Genomic DNA, 22,283 nt, shown 5'->3' on the forward strand with positions numbered 1-22,283 from the left:
GCCCAGTGATGAGATGGACCATCGACAGGAAGTCAGGACCTTGTACTTTCAAGGATGTAGCAAAGCATTTGCTATGGAATCCAGGGAAAGACCCACCCAGTGCGACGGGGCCTGCCAAATACAGTGACAGCAAGTCCATTGCAAGCAGACGATCCCAGAAATACCAGGTGCACGAGTCAGAGGTTGCGCTCTTGGCAAAGTCTTGGGAACAGTGGCCCGCCTCAAACTCATCACTATACAGGCAGCCCAGCTCCTGTGTGTTCACAGATGGACATCCACGTGTATTAGGAAAACTCACAGAAAAATGGTCTGTGGTCACCCTACTACTGCCCAGAAACACACAGAGCACATCAAAAATGTGTGGAAAAATGGAATTCATTTTTGTTCTAGAATGAGTCTATGTTGTGGCAAAGATTTTAAAAATCTGTGAGTAGGTTTTTTTTCTTTTAATAATATGCATTTCCTGTCAACTTTTTAAAGATTTCTTGTATGCACAAATTTCAAAAAAAAATTTTTTTGCACCGAAATAAAAGTATGTTTTTATTTCATTTTCCATCAACGTTTCAAAGCACCCTTCTTGGAAGCGTGTTGAAATACTCGGTCAGCTCAGTCACAGGTAATAAACGAGGTGAGAATTCAAGAACAAAAGTGTCCAGGGCACAGAACACGCACCGTGCTGTGCAAGAGAGGGAAGTGAGGGAGGGGTAAAGGAAGAAACGCATTAAGGGGAAGCAAAGATACTTGGTCATTTTTCAAAATAAATTAGAGATGCGAATTGTAATGTGCAACTTATTAACTCAAGGTTTTACGAAATGTGATAATCCATTCCCTCCCAGTTTCTTTTTATTTTAAAGCACGACTTTAATCAACTATATTTGCAGCACCAGCTAAAAATTATGAAGGCAACCCAAGTACAAAAGGGTAAAAAAACAACATGAAACATATGATATTTAATGCTCTATTAATTGATAATTCTGCTCGTAGGAAAGATTGGCAAAAAGAGTGGAATTCTTAGCTCCTTGTTTTTACTTAAAAATTCCCAGCAGTACTCACTCAAACAAAGAACGTAAGTTTTCCACTGGAAAAGACAAAAAGAAAAGTAAGTTCAGGCGGGCCCTTTCCGTGCCTAGCTGCTGAGTAAAACAGTATCCGTGTGGGTTCCAGTTAGATTTCAAGAGTGTAGTATTTATTACCTGCACTACTGCCAAGCAAAGCTGTATCGTATTATCATAATTGCGGGTGTATTTTTATTTAACTAAATTATATTGAGCTTTTTATTTCAAACAAGCACTGCAGTTTACAAAGCCTCACTTATCACTAGGTGTCATAGTCAAGAACAAAAATAAGCTGTCAGGAACTCCCGCAAGAATCTTCTCTGTTCCACTCTGTACACAGTGAGCCTGTATGTAGCATTCCTTGATACTCGAAATCTATGTGTAACTTTGAATAGCTGCAAACTCTTGCTGAAACAATAGAAACACCTTTTGTGCTGAAATCATTTACTAGAAGCCGCTGGATTAGAGTTTCCCTTTACGGTGGTGCCCAGAGTAAGCTCTGTTTATTTCTCCCTCATAATCCCATGAGAATTACAGCACATAAATTTAAAAGCAGATACACACCGACCTTGAAAATAACAAAGGATACCACGGCCAAATCAGAAAAGTGGAGAAATTCATGAAAGATGAAATGCAGATGGCATCTAGCTGGTAGGGAAATGTCAACAGGGAACCACAACTCAAACCAGGCCAGCGTGGGGCCATTCTCCCCAGCAGGGACGGGAGAACTGGGCCAGTCAGTATCTCAGGGCCAGGGACTCACTGGGCCCAGGGAATACCGGAGAATTCAGGTTCAAGAAGAGCCAGGCCACGCCTTTCCTCCCTCCCTCAGTCTGCAGGTTACAAAGCATTCTTTAAACAAGTTAGGGGCCCTTGGGGCCCAGTGCTATGGCACAGTGGGTTAAACCCTGGCCTGAAGCGCTGGCATCCCATATGGGCGCTGGTTCGAGACCCGGCTGCTCCACTTCTGATCCAGCTCTCTGCTATGGCCTGGGAAGCAGTGGAAGATGGCCCAAGTCCTTGGGCCCCTGGCTTTGGATGGGCACAACTCCAGCCGTTGTGGCCAACTGGGGAGTGAACCATCAGATGGAAGACCTCTCTCTCTCTCTCTCTCTCTCTCCCTGTCTCTCTGCCTCTCCTCTCTCTGTGTAACTCTGACTTTCAAATAAACGAATAAATCTTAACAAAAAAAATTTAGGGGTCCTAGCAAAGCTATAAAAAAAACCCAAGAGCAGAACAGGGGCCCAGGTAACTTCTGCTCTCTACCCAGGCAGACAGGGAAAGGCAGCAATCGGATGAAAACAAGACACACAGACTGAAAGACTGCAGGGGTGGGTATCTGGGGCTCGAGTTGCTGCTTGAGGTGTCTGCACCCCACATTAAAGCGCCTGGTAAGCCGGCACTGTGGCTCACTAGGCTAATCCTCCACCTTGCGGCGCCGGCACACCAGGTTCTAGTCCCGGTCAGGGCGCTGGATTCTGTCCCGGTTGCCCCTCTTCCAGGCCAGCTCTCTGCTGTGGCCAGGGAGTGCAGTGGAGGATGGCCCAAGTCCTTGGGCCCTGCACCCCATGGGAGACCAGGAGAAGCACCTGGCTCCTGGCTTCGGATCAGCGCAGTGCGCCAGCCGCAGCAGCCATTGGGGGGTGAACCAACGGCAAAGGAAGACCTTTCTCTCTGTCTCTCTCTCTCTCACTGTCCACTCTGCCTGTCAAAAAAATTAAAAAAAAAAAAAAGCGCCTGGTTTAAGTCTCAGCTCCTCTGCTTCCGATCTGGCTTCCTGCTGACCTATACCCAGGGAGGCAGCTGGTGATGGGTCAACACTTGGGTTCCTCTCATTTGTATGTGGGAGACCTGGAAAGAGTGCCTGGCTCCTGGCTTCAGCCTGGCCCAGCCTTGACAGTTGCAGGCATGTGGGGAGTAAACCATGGAAGATCTCCATCTGCCTCTGCCTTGCAAATAAAAATGAAAATAAATACATAGAAATTTAAAAGAAGAGAGACAGGCATTGTGGCACAGCAGGTTAAACCGCCACTTGGGAAGCAGGCATCCCATAGCACAGCGACTGGTTTAAGTCCTGGTTCCTCCGTGTTCTCATCCAGCTCCCTGCTCATGTGTCCTGCGAGGCAGCAGGTGATGCCTGGTCCTCGCCACTCACGTGGGTGACCCTGAGGGAGTTCCTCCATCCTGGCTTTGGCCGGCCCACCCTCAGCTACTGCAGGCATTTGGGGAATGAACCACCAGCGGGAAGAACTCTGTCACTCTGCCAAGGAAGGAAGGAAGGAACTAGAACCGACGATTAACAGAATGGATGAGGAAAGGTTGAAGACCAAACCAGTAATCTAGAAGATGAAGTCCATGAAACCATTTGCAACACAGAGGACAGAGGTGAAAAATGAGGAGTGGAAAAAGAGCCAAAAAACCCAGGTCGAGGCCATCTTGACCTTCCAACATTCACAACACTGGCAGGGCCAACCCTGACTTCATTTAAATTCTTGCCCAGCAGAAAAAGATGGAGAACTTTCTAGATCATTCCAGAAGGTCAGCAGAACGCTAATACGGAAATTATGCAAGGAGCAGTATTAGAAAATGAGAGGTAAACCTCACCTGAGAGTTTGGACTTAAAATTACTAAGTAAAATGTTAGTGAGTGGAATCCAGAAATACAGAGGGAACAAAATTTCCCCAAGAGTTCCAAGGACAGGGAAGCACTAGGACATTTACTTATGTAAGTAACTACACAAACAGATGATGAGCTCAAAACCTGTGGAAGTAGCATCTTACAAACGCGGTAACCTGTTCAGTTAACTGTGTGTCTGGGGAAGATCCCACTCTAAACAATGTAGGAATGGAAAGTGAATCCCTGAACTTGATAAAGTAAGATTCTTCAGGAAACCTTCTGGTAAAATACAACAAAAATCCCCTCTAACATCCCCTTTCCCTGCCGTGATTCAACATTGTTTTGTAGAACTTGGCCAAGCGGATGTCATCCATGGGAGACAAGGACCGGAAACAGTGAGCAAAAACCAAAACTCTTTGAAGATGATGAACGTGGGCACTTGGACAATCTAACCAGATAGAAGACAGCTATACAAAATGCAACCGCTGTCGGATGTTATCACTCCCAACTGTTAAGAGTATGGACTGGACAAGAACTCACCCACAGTAGAAATAATAACAACAAAAAATGACCTAATGAGAAATATGCAAGTGTTATGCAAGCTATAAAATGTGTGGATATCATGAAAGATGACCAGAATATATGGAGAAGTGTACTATGTTCCTGAGGCAGAAGACTTGATACACAGACAAAAATATTCCCAAACTATCATATTAATTCAATGCAATCCCAAATTCATTTCCAACAGGATTTTTAAAAAGATTGTTTATTTTGGAACCCAAGAGTTTCAGAGAAAAAGGGAGAGACAAAGAGAGATCGATGCTCCACTGGTTGAACTCCCACAGATGGCTGCAAAGGCCAGGGTTGCACTAGCAGCCAGGAGCTTCTTCAGGGTCTCCCACGCAGGTGGCAGGCAGAACTCTTGGGTCATCTTCTGTCGCTTTTCCAAGGCCATTAGCAGGGAGCTGGATCAGAAATGGTGCAGCTGGGACATGAACCAGTGCTCATGTGAGATCTGGCACTACAGGTAGAGGCTTAACTTACTATGCCCAACACCAGCCCCTCCAACAGGATTTTTAAAAAAATAAAACTTGGGGACCAGCGCTATGGCGTAGCGGGTAATGCCACTGCCTACAGTGCCAGCTTCCCATATGGGCACTGGTTCGGGTCCTGGCTCATCTTCCGATCCAGCTCTCTGCTGTGGCCTGGGAAAGCAGTAGAAGTAGAAGATGGCCCAAGTCCTTTGGCCCCTGCACCCACATGGGAGACCCAGAAGAAGCTCCTGACTCCTGGCTTTGGCCTGGCTCAGTACTGGCCATTATGACCATCTGGGGAGTGAACCAGTGGATAGAAGATCCCTCTCCCCCAATCTGTCCCTCTTTCTCTGTAACTCTTTCAAAATAAATAAATAAACCTTTAAAAAAAAACCTTTTTGTTGGAAAACATTGAAGTCCAGAAACAGATGTACATGCAAAAGGAATTACTATAGAATAAAGGTAGCATTTCAAGTCAATAAGAAAAATATTCAATAAATTGTGTTAGCACAAGTGACTATCTATTTGGGTAAAAGCCAAAGTCACAGACCCTTACTCCATACGACTTACAAAAATAAATTGTAAGATTAGAAGTACAGGGGCCAGCTCTGTGTGGTGGGTTAAGCCGAGGCCTACAGTGCCAGCATCCCATATGGGTTCTAGTCTCGGTAACTCCACTTCCAGTGCAGCTCCCTGCTAATGCACCTGGGAAAGTTGAAGATGGCCCAAGTTCCTGGGCCCCTGCACCCATGTGGGAGACTTGAAGAAGCTCCTGGCTCCTGGCTTTGGCTTGGCCCAGCCTTGGCTACTGCGGCCATTTGGGGAATGAACCAGTGGATGGAAGATCTCTGTCTCTCCTTCTTTCTGCCTTTCAAATAAATAAATAAATCTTAAAAAAAAAAAGAAACCTAAAATCAGACTTTTTACAAAAAGAGGTATATAACATAATAACATACAACTGAAAGAAATCGTAGGGAAAATCTAGAGGCATACTTCTGCAATCTTGGTATGGATCCTCCTCAAAAACACAAATGACAAAGGTGTCACGGACAGGTTGAACCACACGCAATCTCACTTGGCTCCCGAGTCAACTGGCTCCCTGGGCAGGCTCCGCTATCTGCCACCAGTGGGGCTGGCTCAGAATCCCTGTTCTGTTTCTAACACAGATAACGGGATACATGCGAGTCTATGACTTTCTGGAAACTGCGGGTTTCCTTTGCTTCCTAAGCACCTTGGTGTAATCACCAAGCATCCACGGTGTTAAGCAAACTCACAGGTTATCCCCGTGACACACCTCCAGGGTTACAGCCGCCAGAGCCGAGGCCCCGGTTCACAGGGGCCCTTGCCCAACTGCGGGGTTAGGCGGCTGCGGAGGGAGCTCCCGGTTTCTAGGCACTGCTCTCCGCTCTTTCGCCATCACAACTTCCTAATCTTCAAAGCAGTCATTTTATGCCAGGTACGGACGGAGGGGCTGACTGCTGAGAAAAGGGGGTGGGGAGCAGCCAAGTCATTTTTCCAAGCGGGGCTGAAGCGGCAGGAATGTAATTACAGTCAACACGCAGATGAAACCTGCATTGCTTCACCCAAGCCTCGGCCCCAGGGTCTCGCCAGCAGGAATGCAAGCCGAGAGGCAAGGTGAGCTCAAAGAATGCAGACGCAGCAGGGTCGTCCGCGCCTCTGGCTCTCGGCTTCATGTTTTGCAGAGCCTGTGTGTGTGTTAGGGTCTGGGGGTGAGGAATGGTATTCGGGGACTGGTAATATGTCATGCAATCATAAAGTTGAGCTTTTTTTTATATTTTCCTAATGAGAGGAAAGTTATTGTAACTGTAAACTAAATTTTACTGCTTCAATCATAGTAACCGTGAAAATGGTCCTTTAGCATCTTTTAAGATGGTCGGGAACTGCTATTCCAGATGATTTACGTTTATACTTTTCCAAACACAGCTTAAGGAAAAAAATACATATATACATTTAAAAAATGTTCTAAAAGAGAAAAGCACACAGGTTAGATAAACGGGAGGCCTCCTGGGCTAGTGAGTAAATCTGAATCGGAGCCGTATTTCTGGAAAAGTCTACAATCCAGGAACCCAGGAGACACAATAAAAGCTAAAACAAGACCAATTGCACTACCAACAAGGTTGTGAAAAAAAAAAACCGCCTTGATGGAGCCGGATAGTTTTAGCAGCCCAGAGGAAAACCGTGCAAGGGAAAAAAGGGAAGTAGCAGCAAGAAGAGACGCGACCGGAGCAGCATGAGGAGTTGGCAGCAAACAAGCCTGCCACGCAACCTTGACCGTGCGTTGCTCAAGCTGCGAGAATCCGCAAGCAGCTTGAGTATCGCAACCACCCGGCCTCGCGCGAGCCTACGACATCACAGCCCAGGCACTTGGCATCCCACAACTTCTGGCCAGGACTTTCACGCTTAGAAATGGAAGACCCAGTGACATTTAAGGAATTCTCGCTGGTGCCAGCTAGCCATCCTCCTGCCCCGAAACCATGTGACAAACGATCCCGAAAACCGCTCTGCCTTTTTAACGCATCTGCTGTCTAAATCAGCGTCGAAACTGGGACGACAGCCTCCGAATTCTGGCCCCGAGAGAAAGGGTACGTTTGAGTGTCATAATGACAGTCTTGGCAGAACAAGGCATTCCTCCTCGAAGCGTCTCTGCCGCACGGAGCGCTCCATGCGCCATGGCCTGAGTCTGGCTGCCTTGAAGGGACAACCAGTTCTTCAGACACGGGCAACGAAGCGAAAGCTCAAAGGGCAAACCGTTTCTTGGAAATCTCACTCCACGAATGGCTGCCTCTGCCCGCCTATTAGCGTTTTAAAGGGTTTCATTTTCATTTGAGCTCTTTCTTTTTCCATTTTAATTTTATATCACCAAGAGATGCCTCTCCAAAAAAAGTTGTCCTCTTTATTTAAATGAAAATTGATCAACGGTGATGTTTGTCTTATGCATATATACTGTATACCACACACACCGTACTTCAAAAAGTTCATGGAATAGGGGATCAAGAAGTAAGTTTATTTGGGCACAAAATAAGTTGAAATCTATGCACACAAGGGATCTTCAAGATATTCTTTAAAAATGCCCATTATGAAACAACTATGCCCGTATTTCAAAATATGTGCACCAAAATAAGTTTTTCATTGAATTCCATTTTTCCCTGAACTTTAACATTTTTTTATTTATTTAACCTATTTTAAAGTCAAGAGAGACAGAATTCTCCTATCCAGATGCCCACAACAGCCACGGCTAGCCCAGGCCAAAGCAAAGCCAGGAGCTGGGAACTCAAACGTGGGCAGCAAGGATCAGCTTCTTGAGCTGTTATCTGCTGCCTCCCGGAGAGCTCGCGACCAGGGAGCTGGGATCAGAAGGGGAGCCGGGACTCAAACCCAGGCACTTGGAGGCGGGCAATGGGTGTCCCAAGTGCTGTCCTAACTGCTTTGCCAGATGCCTGCCCCTATTTTCACGCAAACTGTTTCAAGTAATCGTGTGTATGTGTGCGTGTGCAGGTGTGTGTTACGGAACCAAATGGAAACACAGTCATTCTGTCAGAATTGAAGTCCAGATCGCTGTATTACAGGCGCTCCCAAGTGTGGTCAGCCCTGTCTGCATCTGCCGATTCTGCAGAATGCGAGGTGCACTTGCGTGCACCACGGCCAGAGTGTTGTCACCGCAGTGCTGCCGACCTGTCCTCGAGACAGTGAAGTCTCAAGGTCAAGCTTGACTTCTCCAGTGCCTGAGGAAATGCTCCAGCGAATTCCACTCCCTCCACACCAGGTATCCCGCACGGCGGCGTCCTGCTAGGCTGGGGGAAAGCTCCCGGTGCAGGAGACAGTGCTGGAAGCAGAGGCGTGCTGCTGTTGCTCAAAGCTGAGAAGCGGCGCTCTCTCCCAACCACGGTCCACTCGGCTCTTGCTATTGTTTCTGACCACTTGGTAGGAACAGCTCCCAGGTCCCCAGTGATACACAAGCAGCACTGGGGTGCAGCAGGCTAAAGCCCCGGCCTGCAGCGCTGGCATCCCATATGGGCGCCGGCTCAAGCCCCGGCTGCTCCACTTCTGACTCAGCTCCCTGCTAATGGCCTGGGAAAGCAGTAGAAGATGGCCCAAGGCCTTGGGGCCCTGCACCCACGTGGGAGACCCAGAAGAAGCTCCTGGCTCCTGTCTTGGGATTGGCTCAGGTCTGGCCATTGTGGCCATCTGGGGAGTGAAGTAGTGGATGGATGAAAGACTTCTTTCTCTGTTTACCTCTCTCTGTAACTCTGTCTTTCAAATAAATATTTAAAAAAAAAAGTGGATTGCTGGATATTTTTTTAAACCCCTGGGTATTCACCTGTTTATTACCATGAAACTGACAGAAATTAGGCAAGAAAGCTGAGAGGAAGGGGAGGGACATTTCCTTATACAGCTGTCACTTAAACATGCTACCCTTCCTTTAAGCACAAAACCCAGGAAAAAAATTCAGATTCCGTAGAAGCAATGGGGCAAAACGGACAAGTGCACTAGAGACAGATTTTGCTTCCTCAAAGCTCACAATTATAAATTATGTCACTTGTATTAGAAAATAAGAACACGAGCCTCTAAAATGTCAAAGGACCCAAACTCCCGACTGGAAAGAAACACATACTTATCCTGAGAACAAATACCGTTCCAACGGGAAGACACATTTTGACACAGAAAAAAAAAAAAGACATGTTTCACTTTAGAAACAAAGTGAGGAGACACAACCGGCAAAGAGCTGCACTGAACAAACAGAAAGAGAAGCAATTTCTACGTGCATTCAACAGAGTATCTTGTTATTTTCACAAACTTTCTGACATTCTCCAGCATCGGCGGATCCTATGTGGTCAGGGCGTGTGTAAGAAGTTTACCAATCTCACCAAATTTAGCACCAGCGGAGATTACGCACTTCTATTCCTCATACGTAGCAGAATCTTAAAAAGGCCCTTTCACACCAGCTTTGAGCTTGCATGTCTGCAAGGTATTTACAAGGTCCTCATAAAACGTCTTAGTGGAAATACTGATCCAGTATTTAAATACAGTGACATGGGCGAGCCCTTCCGTGACACCGTCCCAGGACAAGGCTGACAGCTGTAGGAAGTGGGAAAGGCACTGAGCATCAGAAAATCAATCAGGATGAGTGTGCTGATAAATGCTGATGGATTGCTGTTGCCAAAGCAGAAGGCTTCTGCCAAGCCCAGATTTCACGCTGGTGAGCCTGCTGCTAACAGGAAAATACACGGAGGGTACGGGGTCTCTCCCCGCACACGTGGAGGACAGTGAAAAGGGCTGTCTGTGTGGACCTTCCCCTCCTGGGGTATGTGATCCAAAAATCATTCTTAAAAGGCCAAAGCTTTGACTCAGGGTTCTGGTCAACCCTGACTGGGCATGTGGCATGGGTGGATCCACATGTGGTTTGTTTCTCAAGTTTCACCTACAAGGCTATGGACCAGGTAGCCATCAACAACAAACATCATCACTTAGTAAAGCCAAATTTGTAAGAGCTTCTTGTGGGGTGCTTTTATGTTTAGTTTAATCTACTATAGTTCTTGTCCTCTGGTGGACTTTCTTTTTCTTTTTTGATTTATTATTTTTATTATATAATCACTTATGTAATTGTGATATTATTGTTTTAATTTTAATTTTTAATTAGATTTTAAGATTCCATGTAATTTGCAGATACGAGTCTAAGAACCTAATGCTATACCCTTCTGCCCTCCTACCAAGCTTTTCCATTTATTATCCTTGCATCTCCCTGAAAGCTACTCTTCCACTTGAAAATCAGTTTAGTTTCATTTTATACTGTTTATTTTGAATTTCTTAAAGCTCTCACTGTTTCAAGCTTCATTTTGTTTGATTTTTTCCTGTTTTTGTGAATTTTATCTTTCTCTTCCTTTTATAATTTTTTTTTAATTCAGCACCCTTTTCTTTCTCTTCTTGTGTTCACAGACAGAAATCAACACATACATGTGTGCATTAAAATGTCTCTTATGATTTAAGGACCAGACAGACTGAATCGGCAAAACACTAAGTCATTCATTTAAGAAACACCAAGGGAGCTAACATGGGAAAGACACTGTATTGAGAGCTAGCTGGACTATAAAAATTAAGGTCACACTGCCTCAGGACCTCCAGTAGGTTTAAATTTGCACAAAACCACGAGACTGCGAAAAAGAGGCAGACTGTAGCTACACCTCAGAGGACACCTCGTCCCCAGCCAGGCAGACGAGAAACCAGTGTTGTTACCTATCCTTGGGACACCTCGAAAAAGCCCAAAGCTTTCAGGATTGGTCACGGTCCCCACAAACCTGTGCTAGGCGAAGCTGCCTCCCACTTCCGACTGGTTTGCCAGCCACACTGCCAGAAAGGCTGCAAACCCCAGCACCTCGCGGACCCAACAGCGCCAAGGAACAGCAACCTGTGCGAGCTGTTGATGGGTATTCCCAATGGGGAGACTTCACGCAACCCAGCCAAGTGAGTCTACAGGGAACATGTAATTTGCAAAAATCAGATTCGCCCGAATTTCAGGGATCGCCCAGGCAAATGGACTGTGCTGTCACCATCAGGGATAAATGTTTAGTAAGAATCCATGACATTCGGAAGAGTGTCGAAGTCTGTACACTCCCGTAGCGTCCCACATACATCCAAATATCAGAATTTCAACTAATAGCATTTAAAGGACTGTCGTTTTGAACTAAGGAATGAGGAAGGGTTTCCTTTAAGAAAGGCATCCTCCTTTACTCAGAAGAGTTAGGGGTATGTTTGGGATTGGGGGGGTTGCCTACAAGGTTTTAGGTGCACAAGGGCAGAGGAAAAAGGTTGTCAGGGCACATCCCAAAAGCTATGCTTCAGCTCATAAATTAAGGGACAGGAGGACGCTTTTCCATTTTTCAAATGACTACTTAAATTTCTGCTATCCGGGCCGGTGCCGCGGCTCAATAGGCTAATCCTCCACCTAGCGGCGCCAGCACACTGGGTTCTAGTCCCGGTCAGGGCGCCGGATTCTTTCTCGATTGCCCCTCTTCCAGGCCAGCTCTCTGCTGTGGCCCGGGAAGGCAGTGGAGGATGGCCCAAGTGCTTGGGCCCTGCACCCGCATGGGAGACCAGGAGAAGCACCTGGCTCCTGGCTTCAGATCAGCGCGGTGCGCCGGCCGCAGCACACCGGCCGCGGCGGCCATTGGAGGGTGAACCAACGGCAAAGGAAAACCTTTCTCTCTGTCTCTCTCTCTCATTATCCACTCTGCCTGTCAAAAAAAAAAAAAAAAAAATTCTGCTATCCGGAAATTTCTTTGATGTGAAATATTCTCACTCCCAAATGGAGTCTGAAAGGTGAGGGACAGACAAGAAACTGGAGACCCTGTGAAAGCATCCTTACAGTGAATGGTACTTGCTGGCCTGGCCACCCAGGGTTTTACTGTTCTCTCCTGGAGTCTATCACCAGTCACCCGCATGCCTGGAAAAGAATGGGACAGTGCAGAGAGAGAACTAAAACGCGCGAAAAGTGCTCAGAGCAGACGTACTGATCAACCACAGCCTAAAGAGAAACTCAGCGTGTCCACAGCTCATGTGCACACAGCCGCCTCTCCCATCTGCCTCAAGGCTTTTTGGAACAATGAGCAGCCTGGCAGGGTGCAGGGGACTCCCAGTGGATGAGCGCCTGGAGTTCGCTCTTCCCAGGCTCACACATTTCCTCTAAGCGTGCCTTTAAGTCCCAGCTGAACGGCTGGTCTACTGAACACCTGAGCATACCTGCATTTTATTACCGATAGCAGCTTAAACCAGAAAAGCACACCGTTGGGCAGGAAGACAGAGAAACAAGAGCCGGTACCCAGGATGGTCATCCTGTGCCCAGGAGAAAGCTTTAAAGTGGCAGCTGGCGCGGTCATCCCCCCAAACTCCCTTTTCCTTGGGGGTACGCAGCTGCATCAGAGGGGACGCTCACCAGGGTAATTCACAGCGACACCAAAGACAGTCCTGTCTACTGAGATGGTTTGGCTATGCCAGATGCGTGATTTCAGGCACAACTCAAGCCCTTGGGAGCAGATTCAACTGATAAATTATAGCCCAACAGAGCGGTGGGCCTCGGAGAGTAACAACTACCCGAACAATCCAGCATTTGTGAACTGTGAAAAGTAGAAATGCCGTGGAAATGGTGTTGTAGCGTTGTGGGTTAAGTCGCTGACTAAGACACCAACATCCTGTCGAGTGCTGGTTTGAGGCCCAGCTGCACAGCTTCAGATCCAACTCCCTGCTTATGTGCCTGGGAAAGCAGTGGATGATGTTTTTATTATTTATTTATTATTATTTTATTATTAAAACTGATCCCAAAGAACGGAAGTAGACACTGTGGCCAGAGCCCTTATTCTGACACCGGGAGGGAAGACACACCTGTCACGTGAGTTCAAGTTCAAGCAACTCAAAATCACCGTCATTCACCTGTCATTCAACAGAGGCGACACTGAGTGACTGCATTTCCTTGAGTGTGACTTAACTGTCACTACAACCAATGACCTTAATAAATAAGATGAATTATAATACCCTAACTATTGCTGTCAGAAAATGTTTCAACCAATCCTTATTGAAAATCTATTACACCCCAGGCTCCATATACCAACTTGCACTTGGCTTTTTGATTCCATATCTTCATGGGGTGGATAAATGGATACGATTTCTTAGCAAAGACAAAGAAGTACATTCTTGGAGAAAGAAAAATAGAATCTGAACATTAAAAATCTTTGTGCTGGTGTAGCATTGGGCTGGGTTGGAAGGGGGGTGGTGTTGATAGTTGACTTAGAAAATTTCTATTTAGGTGAAGAAAGAAAGATGTAACCAGATGGAATCGAAGGAATTCAGAATATGCCTTTTTGCCAAAAAAAACCCACAGCAGTCGCTCAGAAAGTGTTTCTTGCGGTCTCCTATTCCACTGTTTATCCACGCATAGCAACCCAGCTACAAGCGCAGAGCCGCTGTCACTTGGGTCCTATGGAAGACAGCCATGGATCATTTTCATCTCAGACTCTGCAGGATCAGGCTTGGGCCAGTAGTCCTTAATTCTCCACCCATAAAGCACAAAACATGTAGTCTATTCTTTTTAAGTATACACACATGCATGAAACCCAGAAGTTTATACATGTATAGGTTGTTTTCTCACTGCTTGCATAACTAAAAAAAAAAAAAAATGGGCTTATAGTTAAAAATAGAACTTGGCAAATGAAGAGTCCATAATACGGACCAAGTGCATTTGGAACACTTTAATAAGAAGAAACGGCCAAAATATTTCACTTTGGAAAGCGAGCACTGTCCAGGCACGCCATTCCTTCGGACCTCATAGTCTGCCACCTTCGGCTAGGCCAGCATACGTTTTCAGAGGGCCTTGTTTCCCGGGCACCATCAGTATGTGAGAAAAAGTGATTTCTGAACAACAGATTACCAATCCCCAGTTACCCCACCAATTAAAATTAATTTCCTTTTTACCAAGACTCCTGATTTTCCCGATGCATACTTGCATTGCTATAATATATAACATTATATATATATATAATATTCAGTGTCTCACAATTCTGAACTGCTTTTCTCTTAATACTACATTCTGAACACTTCTCATGTCGTCCCATATTCCCAGCGTCCATATTTTACACAATATTTCTGACTTTCATGCTGTCTCCCTTTGGTCTGGGATTAGGACAACATTTACACTTTGAAAACCTGAGACACTCTCCATATTTTCTTATGCTCAAGGAAAAATGTATGAAACATGGGAATTAATTATTTGTTCAAAGTTTGGGGGAAAAACTCACAGTGGAACTACAAAGCCACATGTTTTGGGTAGCGGATTTACTAAAAACTGGAATTGTTCCTGAAGAACTGACCTTTTAAAATGTTCTTGTTTATGAATTTATAATTTAATTTCTGTGGATAAGACCAATTCAACCCATATACTGAAATGCATCATGACCTAGCAACTCTTTATGTATAGCATATGTTCAAACAATTGTGCATAGTACTTTTTCATAATTTTTTGAAAATCCCTTTTATTTAACAACTGTACTAGGTGCTATGTTTCGTTTGTCACTTCCAACTTTAATCTGTGCTGATTTTTGCTTGTTCATTTTATTGCTTTCAACGAGTCAACTTTTGATTGATTTCTGGCTTCCCATTTTACCTTCCTATGTGTCATTTTTAAATTTTTCAATTATCTACTTTTGAACAACTTGATATATTTTCCTTTCTTGAAAAATAAGTATTCTTAAAGCTCCAAATTATCTCCAACTTCTCTGGTCACATTAGGTAGCTGGCAACATGTAGGTCCCTCATTTTCATCATTGGTTAAATAAACTTGGGCTTTGTCCTAGACCAAATTATCACTTAGATTACTTCTGTAGTTCCCAGTGCTTGGAATTGTTTTGTTGGAGATGCAAACAGAAAATGTTTTAATCTGAATCCTTACAGATAATATGCCTCGTACAAATCTGTAAACACCTGAATAGCAGATTTCTGGCTGGATAGTCTCAAGGGGTGTATTAAACAGACCAAGTTTAGATGCCTTTATAAAGCCTATTGCTAACAGGGTCAAGGTCCTCTGGATTACAATGACTGCACACTGTAACATTTGTGTGGTGTGTATCAGAGGACCTACGGTATCAGACTGCAGTAAACGGTGATGGTGGGTGGAGCCACAGCAGGGACAGCGGTCTCCAGTAGCGACACTCTTGTGTGTCATGTGCAGGCTCAGGTGCACAGTGGGTTAGGAGAACCGTGCCTACTCCCTGTTCCTGGGCTGGGTTTCCTTATCTGTGACATTTTTCTGAAATTGCTTCCAGCTCTTCGTTCCAAATCTCACTTGTTGGCATTCTCGGGCCCAGATTCTGTCTACACCAGATGGGGGTCACGTGCACCCCCTTTCTTACAGGGCAATCTGTGGCAACACCTTCAGAGCAGTTCTCTCTGGAAGCTGAACTCCAGGACAGACAAGTTCTACTACACGTCCTGTGACTGACTACACCTGAAAGCGGGGGACAGGTACAATGGAGTCAGTATTTTGGGAATGCAAGCAAACATTTCCAAGCTATTGATCAGCTTGCTTGTGCTTTCCAGGAATGAGAGTGACATTTCCAAAGGAACTGAAGCCAGACCTGCCCTTTCCCTTCACAACAGCTTGGCCCTCGGGTTAATTTGTGTTCATTTCCCATCGCTATTAGCAATCAGAGCAGTTCAGAGGAAAGACGGAATTCGAAGTATTTGCCCGACTGGCTACCACACAGCAGGTTCCTTCCTCACAAGTTATTCAGAAAGGCCAAGACAGGAAACTTCGTCATGATTCATGTAAAAAGCATCACTGGCAATGAAAATTCTTACCCTTATTATTAAAACTGAAAATTTCTTAGCACCTGCACGACCAACATCTCCTCCCAAATCCCTCAAATGACGGCTACCAGAACGAAAGCTTGAGGCTGACTTATGAGCAAGACACGCACCATCTCATGTCTTTGTACCGCGTCGCCATCTAGCCCTCTGCTGAGGGTTTAGTTCAGGCTTAAACGAGGTCTCGCGTAAGGACAGCCGGACGCGCCCACTCACCTGTACGGTAGACAAAGTTGCCCTCTGCTTCTGACGATGACGATGGAGACACCAGCTCTTCCTCAAATTCGTTGGAGCTAAAAGATCCTGAGTGGTTCCTCTGCCTTGTTTTCCCCACCCTGGTGGTGTTCGTGGCCATAACGTGTCTCAAAGAGTCGTTAAGGTAGCGGTTCAACAAGCTGCTCTTGTATTTCGGGGGTGACACGTAGTCCTCGCTGGCCCCCGACTCTGGCCTCACCCCAGCTTTTACGGCTGAGCTCTCGCTTTTGGTCGCAGTGTGATGAACTGGAGCGGGATACACCCCTTCGTTCATGTGGTCTCTGGGAGGATTTTCCCCATCTAAGGAGAAAAAGATCATCAGGTAGTCCTCTTCCTACTCACTTTCCCCTCAACTGCCTTACTGGTCTATTTAACCAGTAAAAATACACGGGAACCACATATAAAGTGTATAACATTATCTTTGATATTCAAGAATAACTTTTAGGCCAAAGAGTTTCAGGTCTCCCATGGGGTGCAGCAAGGTAAGCCATCGCCTGCACCCCATATGGGCACTGGTTCCAGTCCCAGCTGCTCCACTTCCGATCCAGCTTCCTGCTAATGCGCCTGGGAAAACAGTGGAAGATGGCCTGAGTCTTGGGCCCCTGCCACCCATGTGGGAGACTCAAATGGAGCTCTAGGCTCCTGGCTTTGGGCTGGCCCAACCCTGACCACTGCAGTCATCTGGGGAGTGAACCAGTGGATGGAAAATCTCTCTCTCTTTCTCTATAACCATGACTTTCAAATAAATTAATAAATCTTTAAAAAAAAACCAAAGCAGGAATGCATTTAATGTTAATGAATTTCACAGAAAACCTTATTCCCATACAGAATAAATCAATAAACAAGAGGGACCAGTCAATATCCTGTACTGTTAAAATGGCATCAGCTCAAGCAGGAAAACAGGGGCTGTTACAGCGCTGTTTTATCTTGTGGGGTTCACCTTTTTTATTTTTTTTATTTATTTTTTATTTTTATTTTTTTTGACAGGCAGAGTGGACAGTGAGAGAGAGAGACAGAGAGAAAGGTCTTCCTTTGCCGTTGGTTCACCCTCCAATGGCCGCCGCGGCCGGCGCGCTGCGCTGATCCGATGGCAGGAGCCAGGAGCCAGGTGCTTTTCCTGGTCTCCCATGGGGTGCAGGGCCCAAGCACCTGGGCCATCCTCCACTGCACTCCCTGGCCACAGCAGAGGGCTGGCCTGGAAGAGGGGCAACCGGGACAGAATCCGGCGCCCCGACCGGGACTAGAAACCGGTGTGCCAGCGCCGCTAGGCGGAGGATTAGCCTAGTGAGCTGCGGCGCCGGCCCATTTTTATTTTTATTTTTTATTTTTTTTGACAGGCAGAGTGGACAGTGAGAGAGAGAGACAGAGAGAAAGGTCCTCCCCCGCCGTTGGTTCACCCTCCAATGGCCGCCGCAGCCAGCGCGCTGCGGCCGGTGCACTGCGCTGATCCGATGGCAGGAGCCAGGTGCTTCTCCTGGTCTCCCATGGGGTGCAGGGCCCAAGCACTTGGGCCATCCTCCACTGCACTCCCAGGCCACAGCAGAGAGCTGGCCTGGAAGAGGGGCAACCGGGACAGAATCCAGCGCCCCGACCGGGACTAGAACCCGGTGTGCCGGCGCCGCCAGGCGGAGGATTAGCCTAGTGAGCTGCGGCGCCGGCTTTGTGGGGTTCACCTTTAAAAATAGCGACTAAGATAGAGAAGGAATTGCAGAGGCAAAGCAAAGAAAGTGCAATGAAAAGAGGAACCAACCTTCGGAACACGAGTCATCGCTGCTCACGCTGAGCCGCTCGGCGTTCCCTTGCACGTACTTGTTGTACAGCTTTATTCTTAAGGCCCAGCTCAGATCCGGCTGCCGAACAGTGTTCTTAAGCCGACGTCTTGCGTTTGCAAACCAATTTGACACCTACAACGGTATTGCGTTTCGATGACCAACACAGAAGAACGTGCCCGATCATCTAGTGGGGACTGGGGAAGGAACTAAGGCTCTGCCAGCATCCCGATGAATAAGAGGACTGCACACTCCCTCCTGTTCATCCATTCACTCAGCAAACACGCCTAGGGGACGCCACAGAGGCTGGCGCTCTCTGGATTCAGGGAATAAGGAAAAGGAGGAGGTCTTGCCATCCAAAGTGGTGTCACCACTTCTGACACCAGCATCCCATATAAGCACCAGGGAAAGTCCCGCCTGCTCCACTTCTGATCCGGCTCCCTCCTAATGCACCTGGGAAGGCAGCAGAAGATGGTCCAGGTGCTTGGGCCCCTGCCACCCAAATGGGAGACTCCATGGAGTTCCTGGTCTTTGGGGAATGAACCAGCAGCATGAAGGGCTCTCTTTCTTTCTGTCTCGCTCTCTCTCTTTGTGTCATTCTGCCTTTCAAATAATGCATTTTTTTAAGCAAGACAATAGCCAACACAACAAAGAATACGATGACAGGCAATGCAAAGGGAACAGAGGTGACTCTGACACGTGACTGGACGCTTCTTGAGGAACCTAAGCCTGTCTTGGAGAAAGGCCAGGCTATGTCAGGCAGGCAGAATGGGCAGGAAGTGGAGCCCAAGGAAGAGGACTCTGAGAGGTAGGCAGAGGGGGAAAATGCAGACGAACACCCTGCTTTAAGCTGAAAGTAAAGCGTCTCCCAAGCACACGGGTGAAGGACAAGAAAGAACACTCCAAAACAAAGAAATGCAATTTCCGATCTCGTTTTTAAGGTGCCACTGTTTTCCAGAGGCTAAAATGATACCTGAGGTTTCCTCTAAAATACCAAGCTCTCATCACTACGTGGGTTTTTCTTTTTGTAAAAAAACACAACCTGAAACAGCAATATTTGCTTTCATAAAAATGAAACAGGGGAGGAGAATGAAGTCTTTCTGCCAATTGCTTCCAGAACATGACCTTGTATTACTATAATGGTTTGTGCGGCAATGTTTGCCCTGGACGTTTCCCTTCTTTCTTTGTTTTAAGAGTCTACTATAAATATGCAATTTTCACACATTGCTCAAGCCCTAATTATTGGATGGAACTGTGGTGAATTCTACTCTAAATACAAAATTACATTTCCCCCTTCTTGTTCCCATGAGTAAGACATGGTGATTTTCCCACATCTATTCAATATACTCAGTACTACCTCCTTGGTGCCTTAACCACTGGTAACCATCTTTCCAAGTTCAGGTCCAATGGTGCAACATCTTGCCTGGGCAGGTCTCACTTCACAGCTTCAGTCTGTCCCATCCTCTATACACAGACAACTTCTGGCACTATTCACTAACACCTAATACACTAACACACTAATACACTCTGGCCATGGCGCTAAGTGCTAGGAACAGGTAACGTTGGGGTAACGCTGGTCTCGTACGCTCTGGAAGAACCAGCCGTGAAGAATTAGACACAATTCACTGGGATGCGTGGGTTAACACCACAGTGAGCGTTTGCCATGGAAGCACCTCTTTTCTTTCTCCCATTTCTCAAACCTCCCTCCTTCCCATTCTCCAATTCACTGCCAAAATTTTCATCCAACTCTTCACTACTCCGAGCTGGGAATTCTAGAACATTCTTCTTTCTAAATTTCCTGTCTCCCATTCTCTTTTTTCCTCTTCAATGGATCTTAACCAGCCATCATCAAATTCCAATGTTGATGCGCCCTTCTGATTGAATCTAGTTTCCTGTTCTGAATTCGCCAAAGACATGCTGTGCGAACTCAGTAAGCCATGCAGCCTTCCCCTATCTCAATCCCTTCATCTACTATAAAATGCATTCAATGATCCTTGCCAGCTCTAAAGACAAAGTTCTGTGAATGCAGCCCAAGCTCTCCTGGGACAGAGTCAATTTCCCCTGTAGTGGCTCTGGATCTCCCCTCTGCCCTCCACCACTGCTCTCTCTAGTTTCTGTCCCTTCCTGTCTCCTCTCCCACCCACAGGACAGCCGCCTCAACGTCCCCCTCACTCACACTGATTAGACTCCAACGCCAAATCGTTTGTTATATCAGCAGCACAGAAGTCAGACTAACCTTAAATCTTAGCACAACCTGGCAGAGTACTCACGTACTGTAAAATGCAAGTCTTAAGATGAAATTCGTTCTACAAGGAAAACGCAAGGGGCTGCTGCTGCTGCTGCTGCTTTTTTTGGACATTGACTGAAATGCATTTCTTGAGTCTTAGCCCCACAGATTTTTTTTTTTTAAACAAGCACCCATCGTCTGTGATGTGTATTCTTTGCTTTGCTTGCTTGCTTTCTTTTCTAGATTTACTTATTTACTTGAAAGTCAGAGTTACAGAGAGATCTTCCATCCATTGGCTCACTCCCCAGATGGCCACAACAGAGAGGGCTGGGCCAGGCCAAAGCCAAGAGCTTCATTTGGGTCTCCCACTTAGGTGGCGGCAGCCCAAGCACTTGGGCCATCTTCCAGTGCTTTTCCCAGGCCATTAGCAGGGAGCTGGATTGGAGGTGGAGCAGCCAGGACTCAAACCGGCTCCCACATGGGATGCTGGCTTTGCAAGCATGAGCTTTACTTGCTACACCACAATGCCAGCCCCCTGGCAGACTTCTAATCTACAAAAATTAACATGCTGTAATTACAACATACAACATGGAGTTTGTAAATGTCATGGGGATTGGCTAGTTCTTCACATATGGGGGTCTTACCCTTTTTTTCCTTTTTGATACACTCATGCACAGTGCTAACCATATTACAATCATTACACATGAGACTTTCCAGAAGGCCTTGCCACTAACATAACTGTTTCTCAACTGATTGCATAAGTTTGATTGGTGCCCATTCTGCTAATACATTTACTCCCCCAGAACTTCACAGTCCAGGCTGGCCACTGGATGCAGTCTGACTTGTTTAATACCTATTTGCAGTAAGGCCCACAAGCAGCAAACAGCAAGCAAACAAATTGGCATAAATTCTGTTTTGCAAATTTTTCCTGACGACTTAAGGCAAATTCCCTGTTCCACTGAAAGTAAAAATACCAGTTCAAATTTCCTACATTTTACATACTACAGATTCCTTCAAGTTGTCCGTTGTATTCTCTTTAAATTGTGTTCTACATGAACTAGGCCAAGGGTAGGTTCTGGAACAATATCTGAATGTCAAACTCGGTGCTTTTAAAAACCCTGTATTTTATAGTGAAAGTTGAGAGAGCCAAAATAGCTAGGAGTTGGAAGAGAAAACATAGCAATTTCCATCCTACTCTAACAGAGGTGTTTACGTTTAGTGTATTGACAGAGCAATCATTACAGGGAAGCCAAAGGAATTTAATTGGCCTCTGTCCATCACCGAATGTACTGAATTAACAAATTTATTCTGAGTTATTAAATGGCGATACTGGGTCCCTCAGTTCCACACTGTGTAGTGTTAACACTAGGGATAATGTGTAAGAACCAGTCTGAGGTCTTGTTGGCTCCTGCATAGTTGGTATGAGCCTTGTAGTAGACAACGACAATACATGTCTGCAGAAAAGTTAAACACCAAGCAAAAACACAGCTATGTCAATAGAGGGGGTGCCATCTTGCAACACAGCAATTTTAACCAAATGGTAAGTGGATCCATCACAGGAAATTGAAACTTTTGTTTTAAGAGGAGGAAGTACTAAGATACAATTATTACTACTCGGTAAGTTCCACTTCCTACAAAATACAAAACCCTAGTCACTTATCACTTATTTACTCATTGTTCCACAGTGAAGTGTATATATTTTGAGAGTACACAGTAAATTTTTATAATGTTTGAACACTGCTCAGTCACAGGGACCAAGGACAGTGGAATATTTTGATGGGTCAAAGTCAAAGAACACACACACACACACACACACACAGACAAGCAATCATCTCCCTGTTAATGTCATAAAAATGCTTAAGAAATAAGATGCCAGATTAATAGTGCGAATGGCATCAAACACAGCTATAGTAAATTATGAGAAGCTAACAAGCCCAGTGAGTAGAAATACATGAAAGTT

At 45.9% G+C, this 22,283-nt stretch overlaps 1 protein-coding gene across 3 annotated transcripts in view; it reads right to left on the reverse strand.

Moving 5' to 3' along the window:
• Nucleotides 1-22,283, reverse strand: part of MKX (mohawk homeobox) — an 81,584-nt gene that overhangs the window by 52,186 nt on the left and 7,115 nt on the right. For all 3 annotated transcript variants that reach the window (XM_008268035.4, XM_051821593.2, XM_051821594.2), the window contains 2 exons: nucleotides 18,078-18,231; nucleotides 16,289-16,627 (listed from right to left, as the gene is read on the reverse strand). In XM_008268035.4, the coding sequence (XP_008266257.1) occupies nucleotides 16,289-16,627; nucleotides 18,078-18,231 (493 nt within the window). The remainder of the gene's footprint in view (nucleotides 1-16,288; nucleotides 16,628-18,077; nucleotides 18,232-22,283) is intronic.

The sequence above is a fragment of the Oryctolagus cuniculus genome, chromosome 13, assembly GCF_964237555.1.
Source record: "Oryctolagus cuniculus chromosome 13, mOryCun1.1, whole genome shotgun sequence".
Lineage (NCBI taxonomy): Eukaryota > Metazoa > Chordata > Mammalia > Lagomorpha > Leporidae > Oryctolagus > Oryctolagus cuniculus.